Here is an 18,303-nt window from a genome sequence, read left to right on the forward strand (position 1 = left end):
CACAAAAAACTAGTGTGAAACCCTTTGTGTATGTGCAGAGGCAGAGTCTTTGTGATGTGCAAGTGTGGTGGGGAACAGCTCCCCCACCCCATCAAGTCAGAGATGGCCCATCCTGCCAACACCTAGTCCCCCTTTTTCTCACTGTGTGGTAGTAAGACACAAAGAACAACTAACAACTAGTCATGTGACCCAAGATACAGGCTGCCGGCAGCAAATAGTTGGGACAAGAACATTGCAGCTTTCTAGGAGTGGCATTTCCTGAATTGTGACTTAAAATCCAATTTTACCATTGAAGAGAGTTTTAAATTACAATTCTTTAGACACCAAAATTAACCTTTTTTGCCAGCTCCCAATTAAAAGTTATCACTTACTAAATGTAATAAGGTAACCCAATGTTATCCTATGCACGAGGCAGGCCTTTCCCGTGGTTAAAAATTAATGTAAGAGTTTTTCACTACCAGGACAGGTAAAGCTTAAAAGTACACTGCATCCTGCCATATGGGGTGTTTATGCCTACCTTAGGGGTGACTTATATCTGTATTAAAAAGGAAGGTTTAGGCCTGGTAAAAGGATCGTTTTGACAGGTCCAAATGGCTTTTTAAAACTGCAGTAGCAGGCCTGAGACATGTTTGAAAGGCAAAGTGGGTGCGCAATAAGTGCTGTTGGCCCACTAGTAGCATTTCATTTACATGCCCAAAGTGCAGGTAGTACCACTTTAATGGGGACTTACAAGTGCATTAAATGTGCCAATTGGATGTTGAACAAGGTTAGTATGTATTAGGGAGTGAGCATACACATTTTAGCAATCGTCAGCAGTAGTAAAGTGCACAGAGTCCTGAGGCCAACAAAAACAAGATTAGCAAAAATGGAGGAGTAAGGCAAAAGTTTGGGGGAAGACCACCTTAAAGCTGACAGGTCTAACAGCTTTGATATACAATTGCTTTAGTTCCTCACTAATACTAATTAAGGCTGCAACCTAACCACTCCAAGTCTAATATCTCAAACTTGGGCCCCAGTAACTTTTCCTGTCTTGCTATTCAGATTTTTGATTTGTCACATACTTTGCCATATATTATTATGGAAAATATTAATGTTCTGGAAAATTAGATGTTCTGTCCAATAAATTGTGGGTAAAAATAGGAACAGAAGGAACAAATATAAAAAGTGTTTAATATACACAGAAGATTGAGAGATGAAATCCATGAATAGAACAGAGGCTGTCATATTTTCATTCATCACTAATTTTTCTGTTACATTTTTGGCTGCAAAAACATAATGCAATTTAGTGGGAAAAGATAAAATTAGTTTATACATCCTGTACCTGATTTCTCATTAAAGCATTCCAGAATATGAAGTTAATGGCACTGGAACAAGTTCTCAATTCAATTAATAAGGATGTAATTCTTTTCACATCAACAAATATAAGCGATGTAATATGCTCCGGAAACTCAATATATGGCAATTGTGAAGATGTCATTCGAACAGAAATTACAACAATGTTTTGATTGAGAAAAATTAATCTTAGAAGACAAGTATGAGTTATTGGCGCCTTTGACATGTCAGATATCCTGTGCGTCTTATTACAAGTGCATTACATCCTTACAACCGACAGAGTATCTGTCAAATTTGTGTCGGAGTACCCCTGCTCCAAACTCTAAATCAGCCCGCAACTTTACACCAAACAACTTCGGCAAAATGTATTTTGATATACTATAGACTCCCTCTGAATCTTCCATTTAAATCTGTGTTCAGTCTTATTACAGATTATCAGACCGTCAGTGTTGTGGATGGTCATCAGAAATTCAACATGCCAGTAAAAAAATAAAATCAGATCAGGAAAATGTGACAAAAATAAAAGCAAGAGATGGGAACCAGATGAAGAAATCTCAATGTTCTGCTTTGCCTTGTTCACTATGTTAGATGTTTTCTTTTTTAGTAACAAAAAAAGGAGTATCACCACAGAGAATCATAGATTCTGAATGGGATGTGTATTTGAGAAAAGGAAAATGTTTCCTTTTGTAAAAAAACCCTCACTCACCAGCCTAGTGGTGACATGCTTCATCATTGGGGTCCACCCTGATGACCGAGTGCCAATCAGGGTGTGCTGCGACACCTGAACTACAGTGTAGTTGGATATTATGAGTGATAAGTGCAGAAAATATGTTAAAAATTGTCCTGGTATGACTTGGTTGAAAAAACTTTATCCGCAAGCTTCTGGACAATGTTAAGAAAAGGTGTTGAGATACTTAGTAGGTGATTATGACCATGAGTATCTATGTGAGTGGTCTAGATGTTTCAACCTATGTGTGGTCGTTTCCAGGTTTTCATCAGGACCGAAGTGCAAGAAAATGGACGGTCTACACCCTCTGATGTGTATCCAATCCTAGATTCTTGGTACCAGAATTGCAAAAACCTGCAATTGGCATGTGCTCAAACCTAACTAGGCGAGAAAAAAGGAAAAAAGACTCCTGATTGGTGTCTTTAAGACATCGTGGGGCAGAGGGAAGGAGTATCTCAGCAACAATTAGTTTCGCTGAGCTCAAAACGGCACTCCCCGCTACCGTAGCGGGGGGTAGCGGGGAGAGCAGGAGGGAACATAGGACATAGGACATCGCTGCATATGTACTTCACTTCCACATCTCTTACTATGGACTCCAGATCATGAAACAGCTGCTGCTAGAGAAATGTATAAAGACTGTTTTTCAACCAAATTTATACCATTATAATTATTCATGGTATGAAAAGGTCACTACTTGATGAGCATAATTTAACAGCCCATCGTGAAGAAGCCTGTTATCCACTGTGGTGTGCTGAAACACTCTTTTGCAAACTTATTTTTTATTGAGTTTTACACAATAAGTATCATAGCATATGGCAATACATATAAGCTTTCCTCCCGTATACAGCTGTCATAATGCTATTTCCGTGTACAGAGTATTGCAGTTGGTATGGGTTATAGTTTTCTCAAGGAGTCATATACGGATTATCAGTACAATACGAACAACAGATTCTTCTTAGACGAACCCCCCCATGTACCCCTAACCCCCGCCTCACCAACACCCAACCCCTTTGCCAAGGTGAGCGGCTAGGTGAGGCTGAGAATGAACCTCGAACTGTATGAGAACAAAACACAAAAAGAAAAAGAAAGAAATAAAAAGAACAACTAGCTGGGCTCATGTAACCCAGTCTAAATGGGACCCTGAGTGACTGAATAGTGTGGAACGAAGTCTGTGATGTGCTCTGGTGTGTAACAATACTCTGTTTAGAATTGGAACATGTGTAATGCTGTAACCCTTGGGAGCATGTAGTCATCGGAAGGCCAGTGGACAAGTAATTAACCAAGGGACCCCAAGCGTATTCAAAGTTTTTAAAGGCATCCCTGTAAATGGCACTCATGCGTTCCATGGTTAGTGTTCTCTAGAGGAGTGCCTGCCATTGTGTCATGGCCGGAGCTTCCCTCCTCTTTCAGGCTGCGGCCAAAGCCGTTTCAGCTGCACCCAGACAAAAGCCACATGATATCTTGATATGCTGTAGTTTGATATTTCAAAGCCGGGTTCCTAATCTCCAGAAGCACAAATTCAGAAGTGACCGGTATGGGGTACCCTAATATGTCTTTGATATGGGCGAGAATTTTATTCCAAAAAGGGCGAATGACCGGGCAGTTCCACCATATGTGACGAAAATCGCTGAGGAGGCCGCAACCCCTCCAGCACAAGTCTGTTGTGTTGGGGAAAATATTCTTGAGTTTGGTGGGGTATAGTTATCAGTCAGTGAGTACCTTATAATGGGCTTCTTGTTGTTTCAGTGAGTGATTGTGACGCCATATGTCCCTCCATAAGACTTTCCATTGAGCGTCCGTGATATCGTGGCCAAGTGTTCTTTCCCAAAAGTCAAGGTAGCGGGGACGTGGAGATGGTAAGGTGTGTAATAATAGTGAGTAGAGGAGGGAGATTACCCCTTTCATTGTACCCGCTGATGTTAGATAGTGCTCTAGTGGTGTAAGTTCCCTTGCCGCCCCTTCTCTGATCTCGGGTTTCAGGGTCCAGTGGCGTAATTGGAGATAGTGAAAGTATTCTGACTTGGGCAGATTGAAATCTCGCTGACAGTTTTCAAATGTTAGGATATCCCAATTGTGGAATAGATGTGTAAGAGCGAGGCATCCCCCCTCCCTCCATGCGTCGAAAGGGCCCAGCTCTAGTGCGGGGGGAACGCTGGGTTGTAGTGTATGGAAGTGAATGGGGATGGGAACCTCGTCCAGGCAGTCTGCCTCAGCACATCGTCCCATGTGTGGAGGGCCGTTTTGGTAGGAGTGCTAGGAGGAGTAGGAGTGCTAATGTATACATTTTCTGGTTGATCTGTTTTCGGCTTCCAGAGGAGGTTCCAGATCACCCGACCCGCTATTGCCCGGTCCATATATAGCCAGTACTTGTCGGACTCTCGGTGGGACCATTCAACTATAATACGGAGTTGTGCTGCTTTATAATAGAGTGTCAGGTCAGGCATCGCTCGGCCTCCTTCATTTGTGGGTTTTCTTAGGAGATGGAATGGCAGCCTCTGTCTCTTATTTTGTCTAACGAATTTTTTAAGCAGTAAATGGGCTCTGTGCAAGAAGTGTTTCTCTAGGCTGATGGGAGGATTCTAAAATAAGTGCAGAAATTTCGGCAGTACCACCATCTTAATAGCATGTAGTCTGCTTGGTGCTTAAGGGGGGGTATTCAAACCTTGTACGTCCCAAAACAATGTGGTGATCACCATAATGATGATGGCGGGTGAGTTAGCCTCTCACGATCATGTCTTAGTCTGTATCCCTTCTCCCACTCCTCCCCCCTCCACCTCTTCCCTCCTCCCGCCCCTTCGGGTCCCTGCATTATGTTTCGCCTACACCCCTCCCTCCCCTCAGAGCCCACCATGTCATCTCCATCACTCAGGGTCAAAAAGAGAAAGACAAACCAAAAAGAAAAACAAACAAACTTGAACAGTGTCAACTTAGGGACTGAACCTCCCCAGTCCAGCGTACCACCAAGGTGTCCATCCGACACTGTGAGGCGATTAGTACCAAAGTCTGCTGCCAAAAGTTCTGTGATGCAGCTAAGTGTAAAGGCAACTACGTCTCTCTGTGATTGGAGTAGAGTGCTCTGGTCCTTGGAGCGCATTCGGAGGAAGGGGGTAAATAGCGACGATGTCGCAAATGTCTAGTTCCTGATAGTACACATACTAAAGAGAGAGTGGAGCTTGGTCGTCTCTATCCGCTTCATATGAGCCTCCGCTATCCCAGGCCGTATCAATTCAGCGCTATTCAGTCTATTGTCCCTTGTGTCGGAATCACTCTGTGGAGTCTCTCAGTTTGATTCAGGAGTATCTTGGGTCTTCTTTGATCTGGGAAGTCAGCGGGTGCGCCAGGAGCTTGTCTCACCCGCACTAGTTGTGTCGCTGCCTTGAAGAGGAGGTGTTTTCTCCAATGGATCATGAGCTTGCAGTGGAATCCCCAGGACCCTACACGCCTCCTGGACCTCAGCACATGGCATGTGTCTGTTTTTGTATTCAAAGCTGAGACCAAAGGGATAGGTGCATCGGTATCATGTATTGTCCTGCCGTAGATTGCCTGTGACGAGTCTGAATTGTTGATGTCATGCCAGGGTCGCCGGGGCGATGTCTTGGAACAGCTTGCATTGGTACCCTTGAAACTCCACCACGTCCCTTTTCCTGGCCGCCTGTAGTATGGCTTCTTTTGTTTGAAGGAGTGTAGTTTGGCGAGGATATCCTTTGGCCAATGGTTCTCGCCTTGTAAAGGTCTACTTACTCTATGGACTCTCTCCAGTTTCATCTCCCAGTATTTCAGAGAATAATCCATTTATAAAGGCCTAGAGGTCCGGACCTTCTGCTCCTTCTTCTAGGTTGCGGATTCGTATGTTATCCCACCAAGAGCGGTTTTCCAGATCCTCTTGTTTTAATTGCGTTGCCGTGAGCGAGCCTGGAGTTCCCTCCCCATGGCTGAGATTTGTTCCGATCTCTGTTCGAGTTCCGCGTTTTTAGACTCCATGTCCAGCACCCTCCTGCCCACTGAATTGATATCTTGCTACATTTAGGTGAGTGTACCGCTGAGATCTGCCTTCAGTGCGTCTAGGGATTGGGTCAAGTCCACCTTCAGTTCGTCCCTCAGTTCCTGTTTGAATGCTTTCAAACAGGTGAGTACGTCCTCCTTAGACAGCGCCATTCCGATCTCTTCGCGTATGCACTGTTGCTGTTCCGTATTGAAGGCAAGTGAGAAAGCAATCAGCAGATCAGCTGAAAGGCGATGGCGGAAAAATAGAACGCCAGAAAATCGCAACAGTTATAAACTCATTCACTCTAATTATTTAAAAAACATAAAGAAAGCAAAAACGTTATACCTTTTGCAGAGAATAAATAAGGCGGCCCATTTGAGTAAAGAACTGTATAAAATCTTGAAAGAGTTTACCACCCCTCTGGCAGAGCTTCTACATTTATCCCCACCTTAGAGTGGGTGAACTCATTATCTTTTTATTTCAGTAACAAAATAAAATTAATCTACTCCTCATTTCCAGCAGCCAATCAGGATGAGCCCATGTCAGGCGCAGCATCTCCAGGGACTGTGATCTCCACTGAAACCACTGTTATCCCGTCCTTAACTGAATTCGAGCCTACCACCTCGGATGAAGTGTTAAAAGCCCTTAAGAAAATTAAATCGGGTTCCCCCACCGTTTCACTGTCCCCACGTAGATGCAGTAGGATATTCCCGCTTTTGGATGGCACGCTGACTAACATCTTTAATCACTCCTTTGAGTGTGCCTCTATTCCTAGTAGATGGAAAGTAGCCCAGGTCAAGCCCATTTTCAAAAAGCCCAACAGCGACCCCTCCACCCTATCCAATTACAGACCTATATCTCTTCTACCATTCTTTGGGAAAGTACTTGAACATCTATAAATAAACGAGTTTCCACCTACATTGAGACACATGCATTGTTCGATCCCTCGCAGTCAGGTTTTCGTGCCGTTCATGGTACAGAGACCGCAGTGATTGAGATAGTAGATAACATCCGGCTTTCCCTGGATAAAGGGGAGTCAGACATTCTGTCCTGGTGGATCTATCGGCGGCCTTTGACACCATTTCCCATAGCATTTTGAAACATCGGCTGTGGGAGATTGGTTTCAGGGGCAATGCCCTGGCCTGGTTTGAAGACTACCTCGCCGGCCACTATACTTATCTTAAAATGAACACCCTTGTATCCAGGAATAAGCCTCTCACTGTGGGGGTCCCACAGGGGTCAATTCTCAGTCCCCTGTTGTTCAACCTATATTTGACCCCTTTGGCCAATAATATAAAATCTTATGGCTTCTCCACAGTGTCGTACGCAGATGATAATCAGGTGTTAATCACCTGCAGTTCTCAGTTTCTTGGCACCTGCGTTAGGTTCAAACAGTGCATAGTTCATATTAGCAGCTGGATGAGTGATAATAAGCTCCAACTCAATTATAGCAAAACTGAAATCTTGCTATTTGGCAAGGCCAAAACTATCTGGTCCCAGGATTGGTGGCCTCATGAACTTGGACCCTGCCCGGAGCCTAAAGAAGTGATACGTGACTTGGGCATCTTGCTTGACAGTGCTTTCTCGATGAAAGCACATGTCAACCAAGTATCTGATACTTATTACAGAATACTTAACAACTGCGCAACATTTTTAAATGGCTTCCTTTAGAGGCAAGAAAGCCTCTGGTTCAGGGGCTTATTATAAGCCGTTTAGATTATGGAAATGCTATGTTCGTGTCGATCAATGAATGTGTGCTTACCAAACTTCAAATACTACAGAACGCGGCCGCTCGATTGGTACTGGGACTACCGCCAAGGTCTGCTTCTGCACCTAGTCTCGAAGAATTGCACTGGCTCCCCGTGCGCCAAAGATGTCAATTTAAAATCCTAAGTCTTACTCATAAACTCCTATATGGTACAGGCCCTTCTTACCTTGCAAAAAAACTAGTCTGGTATAGACCGCCCAGAACTCTGCGTTCTAGCTCGAAGTCCCTTCTTTTCCAGCCAAAGGGGCGTACCTCCAGAAATGGATGTAGGGCTTTCTCCTACCTGGCACCGCAACTATGGAACAAGCTTCCCTCTCATCTGTTGTCCTGCTCTAACCACCAAGCGTTCCGCAGGAGTCTGAAAACTTGGCTCTTTCCTAAGTAATCCCCTCACGGCCATTTTCTCTCCTCTCAAGGTTGTTGCCTTCTTTTTGCCAAGCGTCCTGAAACCTCTTTTGGTGAATTGTTGCGCTATACAAAAGCCTTTGACATTGACATTGACATTGACAAGTAGGTAAATACCCTGTTGCTCTGGGGCTGTTTTTTGGGTGGCATAGAGTTGCAGTCGGTAATATCTGTGGGAGATGTCTTGAGCCCGGGTCTCCTAAATCACAGAGCCTGGAATGTCCTTGGCCCCCTCACCAGCGCTACTGCCCTCTGCAGCTGGTCAGGATCTAGGGGTACCTCCTCAAGTTGGTGCCTAAGACCTGTTCCCAGTGCTCCACCGAGTTGGGGCCCTAGAGCGCCTCCTGCTCTATTGTCAATAGTGTGCTCATCGTTCTCCTCCCCTCTGCACCTACAGTCTATATTAGACGAGAAGGCCTCCACCATCCTCCACCCTCCTCAGGCATGCACTCCCAGCATGGTGTCAATGTGGGCAGCTGTGGGGATTGTTCCCTGGATAGCCTTATACTTGCTATGGCTGTGGACTAAGGAGTGCTCCACTGGTGTGCCCACCAAGGAGGGCGAAATGCACCCCGCTACTACCGTGGAAGAACTGCCTGGTGTGAGGCCTCAGAGTCATCATGAGGCCTGCCGTCCGCTATGGGCACCATGTTGGGGTCAGGCACCGCCGATGCTCAATTCACATCAGGGGTTAATTGTGAATTTCTGCTAAAAAAATTAGAGGACCCTCTCCAGTTGGTATCTCTCGCTGCAGCGATTGCAGCTTCCACAAGACGGCCACCTCAAATCTCCTCCAAGCACCCTGCTCGTCTCTCCATTCCGTGCTGTGCTGCTGGGAAATGGTGGCCGCTGCGTCTCGCGCTGGGTTTACTCACCGGGCCCTGAAGACGGCCCACCTCTCCCGATCCCCCAATAGCAGATCATTTTAGATTGATCTCTCTCGCTGCTGGCCTCAGTAGACCCGCTCTCCACCTCCTGCACTGCTCCGCAGTCATCCTCGGGTGAAGCTCTGGCCGGATCTGTTGCCTCCCAGTTGGCCCTCAATCACTCGCTATCCACCGATACACACACAAATCTAGGTGTTTGGATAGGGACCGGAGACATCTCTGCTTTATTCCAGGTGCTTTCCCTACTTTTTATGGCCTAAGTGTGGTGGTGTCTGCGAATAATTACTATTTGGCAGCGGAGCCGTCGTGGATCACGCCCACACGGCCATTTTGGCTGGCCACGCCCCCTATTGCTAGAGAAATGGAGGTGGACAGCAAAGGTAAGTGGGCAGTCGACGGCAGACAGACCAACCACTTACTTAAGACAATTCGAGATCCAGCGGACTGGTACAGAATTGCTCCTTAATAAAAACAAGCTGTGGCAATTCCTAAGAAATAAATAGCTATCTTGGAGAAAATGTTTCCATAAACTGAGGTAATATTAATCTCTTTTGATGTTGCATAATTATATTCTCTTAGGAAAATCATACGCTGTCCCACTACGTAAAGTCCTATAGGCAATGAACTATTGTTGGACTCGAAGCTGAGACTTAAAAGTGGAAGGGTATGTAAAGAAACATTCTAATAAAATCACTTTTTCTATCAGAATTTGACACTGGGGATAAAAGAGGTACTTATTAGGTCTGATGTTAGCCAATATATATATAAGTAATATTTACTTATAGGTACTTTTAGCCAGCCCTCTTCATCCATTGGCCTGTCGATTACAGCATAGAGCACAGGGCAAGGGGTCAGACAACTTTAGCCATTGGCAAACTAAATAGTAAGACAGAATTCTGCTCTTTCACAAGGAGCACATATACACGAAGCTGTTCACTTCAGTACCAGGGACTGATCAGGCAACCTGTGCATTATGAGACCAAAAAACATTTTTGATTTTGGCCAGTGTTTCTTATATTGTATATTGGCAAGGGCCCAGCAGGTACTCAAAAACAAAGTTTTACGAAAACCGTATAAAGACAAGCATTAACAAGGCCAAAAAGCTAAAGCCAGACTTATTGTTTTGTCAGTGTTTATTCTATTTTGGGTGCAAAAAATGAGGCTATGTTGATGTATAATTACTTTATAAAACACTGTTTAATTCTTGCATACTGTTAAAATTATTTTTGTATTATTATGTTGACAGTGGATTGAAAATATGAAAGACAGCTTTTAAACTGAACTGAACTACTTAAATATATATCTGTTTTTTCTGCAGGTGCTGGGACATAAATGATAATGCAAGTATTTGGTGGATCATCAGAGGCCCTGTAATAATGTTTATTTTTGTAAGTCACCATCATTTATTTAGTACTTGTAGAAAGTGAAAATACTCTGTTTATTACTCTATTTGTTCATCTACAGCAGCAGTTCTTAACGTGCGTTCCAGGGACACCTGGGAGTCCACAACACCAACTCAGGGTTCTGCTGCTGTTTGGAACATAAAATGCTATTAGCATAACTTGATTCATGGGAGTGGCACAAGTCCATGAAACAGGGTCTATTAGGGACGACTGGTGGCCTCAACTTAAGCATGATATGCTCTGACAAAAAGAGCGCATGCATTAGAAGCAAAACAAATTATACACTGGAGTCTAGCATATCACTTCATCTTTTAGAAATAAAACCAAATCTCGAAAAGCGCCAATCTTCACATTAACATTTAAATGTAAAATTAAATAAAAGTTTTCAAATATTGTGTATTTTTTTGATATGTAGTTGTCTCTGTGTTTTTATATATTGTTTGAGTTTTAAATTGAAGTAGTTAAACAGGCAGGGTCCTCGGCTTTCAGGATTGATTCAGGGGGGTCCACGGAAGTCAAAATGTTTAGAGATGTCGATCTACAACTTAAGTTTTCTAATCATCATTTTCGTCACATTTAAGGCTGATTGGAAGCCAGTTTGTGAAAATAAAATAATATTATGCTCCTTCTTTTTCTTCTGATTCTTGGATCACATTCTCCCAAATACAATTCATGATTTTACTGTTCTCAAATGAAAAGCCTTGAGTGTTTTAAATGCTTGAATCTAAGTGGAAAAAGTCTGTAGAAAATGTTTTTGGGATGAAGGCTGTGAGTTGTTTTGTAGCTGTACATGGCAGGTTGACAATACAGTGGTACCTCATTTTAACTCATACTCGTCTGTACTTTTTTCTGAACTGAAATATTTGTAGGCCAACATAGGACCATTTCACAAGTCTTGCCCATGCCATTTCTTGTGGGTAATAGAGTACATACGTACGAGACATCAGGGGAGTCCATTGATTGATGTTCATGTCAGCCTTCCAGAATTCTGACCCAAGTGGAGCTAAGGTTAGGTTTGTATACGTCAGCATGTCACCCAAGACCCTGTTCAGGGTAATTAAAACCCTAAATGTCCTTGTGTTTGAGGTAATCGCCCAAAGATGTAATTGAACTGGCTACTGATGTTAAGGTGGGAAGGACATAGCTTATCGTCTGACCTTCAAAAAAACAACGTTTCAAACTCCCTCTTTCTGCTGGGCTTTACATCTGAGTGGTTCTCGCTCTCTCCATAATGGGTTGCACGGTAGCACAGTAGGTCTCACCCACTCATTATATTCATAGTCTACAAACCAGTTAACTCTCCCATCACTCATTATCTTTATGCTTGACTTGGATCTAAACGATTCAAAAAGGGGGTGGTGATGGACAGAGTATCTGAATTAAGCAGAACACTCCTACCCAGTCAACAGATCAGGGCTTGATCCATCACCAACTACCAAGCCGGAAGCTTGTTTCCTTCCCAGTAAAGAATTGGCTTGGTAGCTTGGTCAGCCCTGTTCCCATGATGCTCTGGGCCAGGGACAGACTAATTTGCATGTAGCCAGGTTCTGAACTGGGATGGTGCAGTGAGCTAAAAAACGGTGGTGGATCAAGCCCTGATCTGTTGACTGGGTAGGAGTGTTCTGCTTAATTCAGATACTCTGTCCATCACCACCCCCTTTTCTGAATCGTTTTGGCCACCACAAGCGTGGTAGGGTATGCTCAGATGTGAGTCCCTTGCTCACTGCACCATCAGGATTCAAGCAAGCCGGGCTGAAGACGGCTGTAATGCCAGAAACCGGTCCCCGGAAGCTTGTTTCCTTCCCAGTAAAGAATTGGCTTGGTAGTTTGGTCAGCCCTGTTCCCATGATGCTCTGGGCCAGGGACAGACTAATTTGCATGTAGCCAGGTTCTGAACTGGGATGGTGCAGTGAGCTAAAAAACGGTGGTGGATCAAGCCCTGATCTGTTGACTGGGTAGGAGTGTTCTGCTTAATTCAGATACTCTGTCCATCACCACCCCCTTTTCTGAATTGACTTGGATCTAGACAGCGCTCAGGCACCTTTTGGTTTGGTTCATTTTAAAGAAATACCACGTACATACATACATATGTATATATTCAGTTCCTTCAGTGAATATTCCCAATGTTGTGAAACCTTGCAGTAGAGGTACTGACCATTACAGAAAGAAAGGTCTAAGGTACTCCCTCTGTTTTTTCTCCTGGAAGTTCTTGGTACAAACTATGAGAAGCCCGTTTATTTAATTGTCAAACTGATCTCCACAATTCCTGCAAAACTGTTTAACATTTATATAGCCCCACTTGTTGCACTCATTTCATCTCACAGCCTCCGATGTTATGCTTATGCAGATGATACCAACCCATCATTCGTCGTGATGGGAATCTTGACCATCTTCAGAACGAGCTTACGTCCACCTGCTTTTTTTTGTGAAAGTTATTCGGAAAATTGCTCTGTTGCTTCCCTGCTCTTCCAGGAAAACCCTGAGCCAACACCTCATCATTTCTAGGCTGGATTATTGTAACTCTTTGTTTATAGGATTTTCCAGCTATGTTCTCCATAAATTGTAGCAGATTCAGAATGCAGTGACATGTCTCATTCTGGGGTTAAACTATAGAGCTAGCATTTCAGTCCTCCACTCTTCCTTGGTTGCATATAAGCAATGACTTTTAAAAGCATTTTTTATCTTGCCATAAGTCTTTACATAGTCTGCCATAAGCCTGTCTACTTGATCTGCAATCTGATCATTTGATGGCCTATTTTTTTTTTTAAACATATTTTTATTGTAGCGAAGAAAATAAAAAAGGCACAAAGCATACAGTCATCATTACTGTTAATATGCCTCCGATAAAAATATGCAGTTCCAATGTCAATACACAGCCATAAATGGCCCACATCCCGGAGGCTGGGCGGCGCAGGATTCAAGCATGTATAATAAAAAGGAAATTTGCATTTGTGTTCCAAGGATATAAAGCGTATCAGTGCCTTCGCTAACTTTAACATTTCGCTCTCTTATATTGCGTAACATTTTAACAACAACTAATTACCCCATGAATGGCATCGCTAGTACTGATCCGAATAAAGTAGGACATGTGTGTGAGGGCCAGCTAAGGCATATTCATTATAATGCATCATGGCCCTATAGGAATCACAGCCATAAATATACATACATGTTAAGGGACATCAGCGTGGCCACGAGGGGCCCCTACACTGTCTCTAGGCATTTCCACACTAATCCCCTCCCCCCCACAGTCAGAGTCCGAGGCGGCAGAAGAAAACCATTCTGCGCTGGTGGCATCCGAATCATCCTCCGTTAGCCCCTCCATGCACAATGTCCTCCAGGCAAGCAAATCATCTTGCAACTTCCCATCTTTACAAGTGTGTTGCATGTGAGTCTCCTCCGCTAAGGCCCATTCCCTTGCGTCCCTCAGCCAAAGAGAAATCTCAGGCGCCCTCTGACCCATCCAAGTAATAGCCACTCGTCTCCTCGCCAAAACTAGTAAGAGTTGCAGGAATTTGTAAGATAGTCTCTTTTTTTAGGTTTGGGCACCAACGCAAGCAGACAGTGGAGTGGGTCTAAGGGAAGCCTAATTTGCGTGGCTTGAGCAATGTACCCCACCACCCTGCACCAAAATTCCTGAACTAAAGGACATTCCCACGCTAAATGCAGAAAGCCCGCTTTCTGTACCCCGCACCTAGGACAATTATGGCGTCTATCTGCTGATATACGATGGAGGGAGATAGGTGTCAAATAGGTGCGGTGGACAAAATTAAAGTGGATAAGTTTAAAACGTGCATTGCAGGAGACCCTATGGGTCAACAGCCCAATTCCGCTGTGCAGGCTCCAGTTCCATCCCCAGGTCTGTCTCCCAAGCCCCCCAGGCTGGGGCTATCGGGGGGGTCGAGTCTCGGCGCATGGCTGTGTAGAAGAGGGAGATCAGGTGCTTACCTCTCCCACAGGACATAATAATGTCAAGGGCATTGGTGAGTGGAGGCGCCTCTGGCAATTGGGGCCACGTTGTCCTGGTCACATCTTGAATACTGCCATAGTGGAGGTATTGTCCCTCACCGAGCTCAAAAGACTCCATAGCATTTTCAAAGGACATGAAGGAGTCGTTCGGGTATAAGTCCGCAAGAGTCTTACAACCACCAGTTCGCCACTCACGAAAGGACATATTTTCCTCCAGCCTGAGTATCGGGCCAGGATCCAAACTGGGAGCTCCCTGTGGAACGGTGCGCGTTGTAGCACCTTTTCGACAAACCACTGCCAAATATTAGCCGTATGTCGCACCACATAAGGTAGAGTGTCGTCAGCCCCACGACCTTGCATCAGGGCCTCCTGCAGGCCCTTATCATTTGCCGTACCAGCCAGCAGTGTCAGTTCCCAATTATCATCCTCGGCGAACCACCTGGCGGCCGGGAGGAGCTGCGCCACGTAATATTACAGGTCAAACCTCGGGGCTTCGAGGCCGCCTTCATCCCAGCATCTCGTAACCGTGCGTAAAGCGACTCTACTGCGCCCACCCGCCCAAAGCAGGGAGGTGAGGAGAGAGTTCAACGTGCGGAACACTCGGGGAGGCAGCGGACACAGGGAGTTCTGCAAAACATAGAGGACCCTAGGAAGCATCACCATTTTGGCAATCGCTAATCGGCCCATGAGAGAGAGAGGAAGTGTGTTCCAGAAGGCAATAGATTTGCGGAGGGCTGCGAGTATTCTGTCGACATTGTGAGTCAGGAGAGTCTCATCAGATGTGGCCACCTGGATGCCCAAATACCGGAATGCCGTTTGTTCATATCGTAGGCCCAAATGTTGAAGATCCGTGACCGGATCTGGGACCATATTGGTTAGCGGGAAAACCAGAGACTTGGTAAGATTTATACGCAACCCGGAGGCTGCGCCAAATTGGTCTAGGAGCCGCAACAAGGCGGGGAGGGCCTCAACCGGGGAGGTCAGGTAAAAAAGCGCATCACCTGCGTAGAGGGAGATCACATTGGTAGTGTCACCCACCACTATCCCCCAGGCCTGTAGCTCCACAGGGGCGGAAACGGCGAGGGGCTCAATTGCAAGAGCAAATAGGAGAGGGGAGAGAGGACAATCCTGTCGGGTGCCTCTCCCCAGTGACCATTCGGCTGAGCGGGCTGATCCCAGGCAAACCCTGGCTAGGGGCGCCTCATAAAGCACCCGGATCCAATTGCGAAACCTAGGTCCGAACCCCATCTTCTGAAGCACCTGCATTAGATATCCCCAGTGCACTGTATCAAAGGCTTTAGCTAAGTCGACCGAGACCAATACGTGAGGACCCTCTCGTCCTTGCACCTCATGTAGTATGTGATTCAGGCGACGCAAATTCATCGCCGTGTTGCGACCCGGAATAGAGCTGCATTGGTCGGGGTGGATCAGTCGGGTCATGAGCGGGGCAAGGCGAGTGGCCAACAGTTTAGTGAGGATTTTTGCATCTGTATTTATCAACGTAATAGGACGATATGCCGCGGGATCAGTACTGTCACCGCCTGGCTTCAGGATCATGCATACCTCTCCCTTATTCATGGTGGGCGGAAGGGTGCCAACGCGCAAAGCCTCATTGTAGACCTGCAAAAGGAGGGGGGCTAGGATATGGCCGAAGGTATGATAGAACTCAGCCGGATATCCATCTCCACCAGGGGTCTTAGCACGAGGGAGGGCGGCTATCGCCGCAGTAATCTCACCCAGTGCCAATTTTGTGTCAAGCTTCTTTACCGCAGCCTCCGGCAGGGTCTGGAGATGGAGGCCCTCAAGATACGATTGACCGATATCCTCCGAGACCAATGGGTCCGCCTCATATACAGCCTGCAGATGGCCTCGAAGAACCTTGAGAACATCAGACTCAGAATGGACCATAACTCCAGTAGAGTTCCGTAGTGCTACTATCCTCTCAGGTGCGAACTCACGTCGGAGTATCCAGGCCAACAAGCGGCCGGACTTATCCCCTTCGCGGTGGAGACGTTGTCTGTATTGGCCCAGCGTAATTTTGTCAAGCCGTGTGAGTATGTCATGTATCGACACCAGGGCATCCCTCTCCGTCTGGTGATCTGACTCGTCCGGATCTGCTCGAGATTGGGCGCGTTGAAGCGCCACCTCTTCATCTTCAGACATAACAGTAATTGTTTCCGGACCCCGTACGAGAGGCCCATACATGCTCCACGCACTACTGTCTTTAACGCTTCCCACTTGGTGGAGTAGGGTAGTTCATCCCCCCCCCAGTTGAGCTCCAAATAATTTGATATTGACACCGCCACATGTTCTCTGGCCACCTGATCCTGAAGCAGGTCAGCCGGTAGTCTCCACGTGCGCGGACGCGCAGTGCGATCAGACCATTGCGCTACACATGTCACTGGGGCGTGGTCCGACAGGTATCGAGCCTGGTGGGTAACTGTCAAAGTAAGAGAGGAGGTGAGGTGAGCCGCTAGAACGCGATCCAGTCTACTATGCGTACCGTGTGTTGGAGTGTAGCACGTGTAAATCTTCTGGGTGGGTTGGCAAGTACGCCACACATCTATCGCCCAAAGATTGTGCATCACGTCTCGCAGGCGCGCCGTCATACGGGGCTTAGTGCCCGCTCTGGGTGGATGATGGTCCAGCTCATGGTGCAGTATGCAATTGAAATCCCCAAACCAGAGAAGGGGCGCGTCCAGATTTGGAGCTAAAAGATCCTGGATCTGAGAGAAGAAGATCGGGTCATCAGTGTTCGGGGCATATGTATTAAGGAGCAGGAGTTCCTTGTCGTCTAATCTAAGCTTCACTAATAGGTACCTGCCTTCCACATCTGCATCAATATACTGAACAGCACAAGTAATCCCCGGGGCCACCAAGATGAGGACCCCCCCTAGCATACGTGGAGAAGGAAGAGTGGAAAATCTGACCTCTCCATTTCTTGGACAACCGCTGTGCGCCGTCGTCGTCTAGATGTAGACAAGCAACCGAGACCCCATGACGTTTGAGGAAGGTGAGGACTCTGTGTCTTTTGGTGCAAGTGCCTAGGCCACGCACATTCCATGTTAAAAACTTGAAACCCATGGCCAATGATTTCGCCCATGCGGGCAACAGTGGATGTGCAACATGAACTGGTTCCCCTCGGCCCTCACTGTATATAAATCTGGGGGTACAGCCCACGAAAAGAGCTCCCCATAAATCGGAATCAATGTGTACATGATGTCAGTGCCATTTCCTTCATAAACACCACCCCACCCCCCAACAACCCCAGAACACTGAACTTTAGCAAAATCACACCCCCCACCCCCACCCACGAGCAATAGGATAGCAACAACCAAGAAACGCCACCCCACCCTTCCCCCGCCAGTGCCAGGACGTGCACAGCCACCCCATACAACACACTCAACACCCACTCACTCACTCCAAACAAACCCCACCCACCCTCCCTTCCAGCTCCCCGAAAGACCTAATAGTCCCAAATAGATACCCGGGCATGTCTTCGTAACTCTGTCAGCAGTCTGGCCATGAAATTATTCATAACTATGATCGGTTCCAATCTCCCCCCCGCCCACCGGGCCACTAGGCCTCTAGTCTTCCGGCACGGGCCATTGTTCAAGAAAGCCCCATCAACCAGGAGGGGGTGCGGTAGCCCATCACATTGTTAGTGTAGGGTCACCCAAACGGAGGACATCTTTCCAGTAAAGCATAGTCAAGGCAATACAAGAGAACAAAAAGAAAAATCATTCCGACCTCGATTCAGGTAGGGCCGTCTCCGGGACCACCGGTGCCGTAGAGTCTGCGCCCGGCGGCGTCTCCTGTAAGGTGTCCGG

The 18,303-nt window shown here is 46.2% G+C and overlaps 1 protein-coding gene across 1 annotated transcript in view; it reads left to right on the forward strand.

Moving 5' to 3' along the window:
* Positions 1-18,303, forward strand: part of SCTR (secretin receptor) — a 497,060-nt gene that overhangs the window by 351,975 nt on the left and 126,782 nt on the right. The window contains exon 9 of the mRNA XM_086957334.1: positions 10,423-10,492. Coding sequence (XP_086813460.1) covers positions 10,423-10,492 — 70 coding nt within the window. The remainder of the gene's footprint in view (positions 1-10,422; positions 10,493-18,303) is intronic.

This window comes from Lissotriton vulgaris, chromosome 2_1 (assembly GCF_964263255.1).
Source record: "Lissotriton vulgaris chromosome 2_1, aLisVul1.2, whole genome shotgun sequence".
NCBI classification, from domain to species: Eukaryota; Metazoa; Chordata; class Amphibia; order Caudata; family Salamandridae; genus Lissotriton; species Lissotriton vulgaris.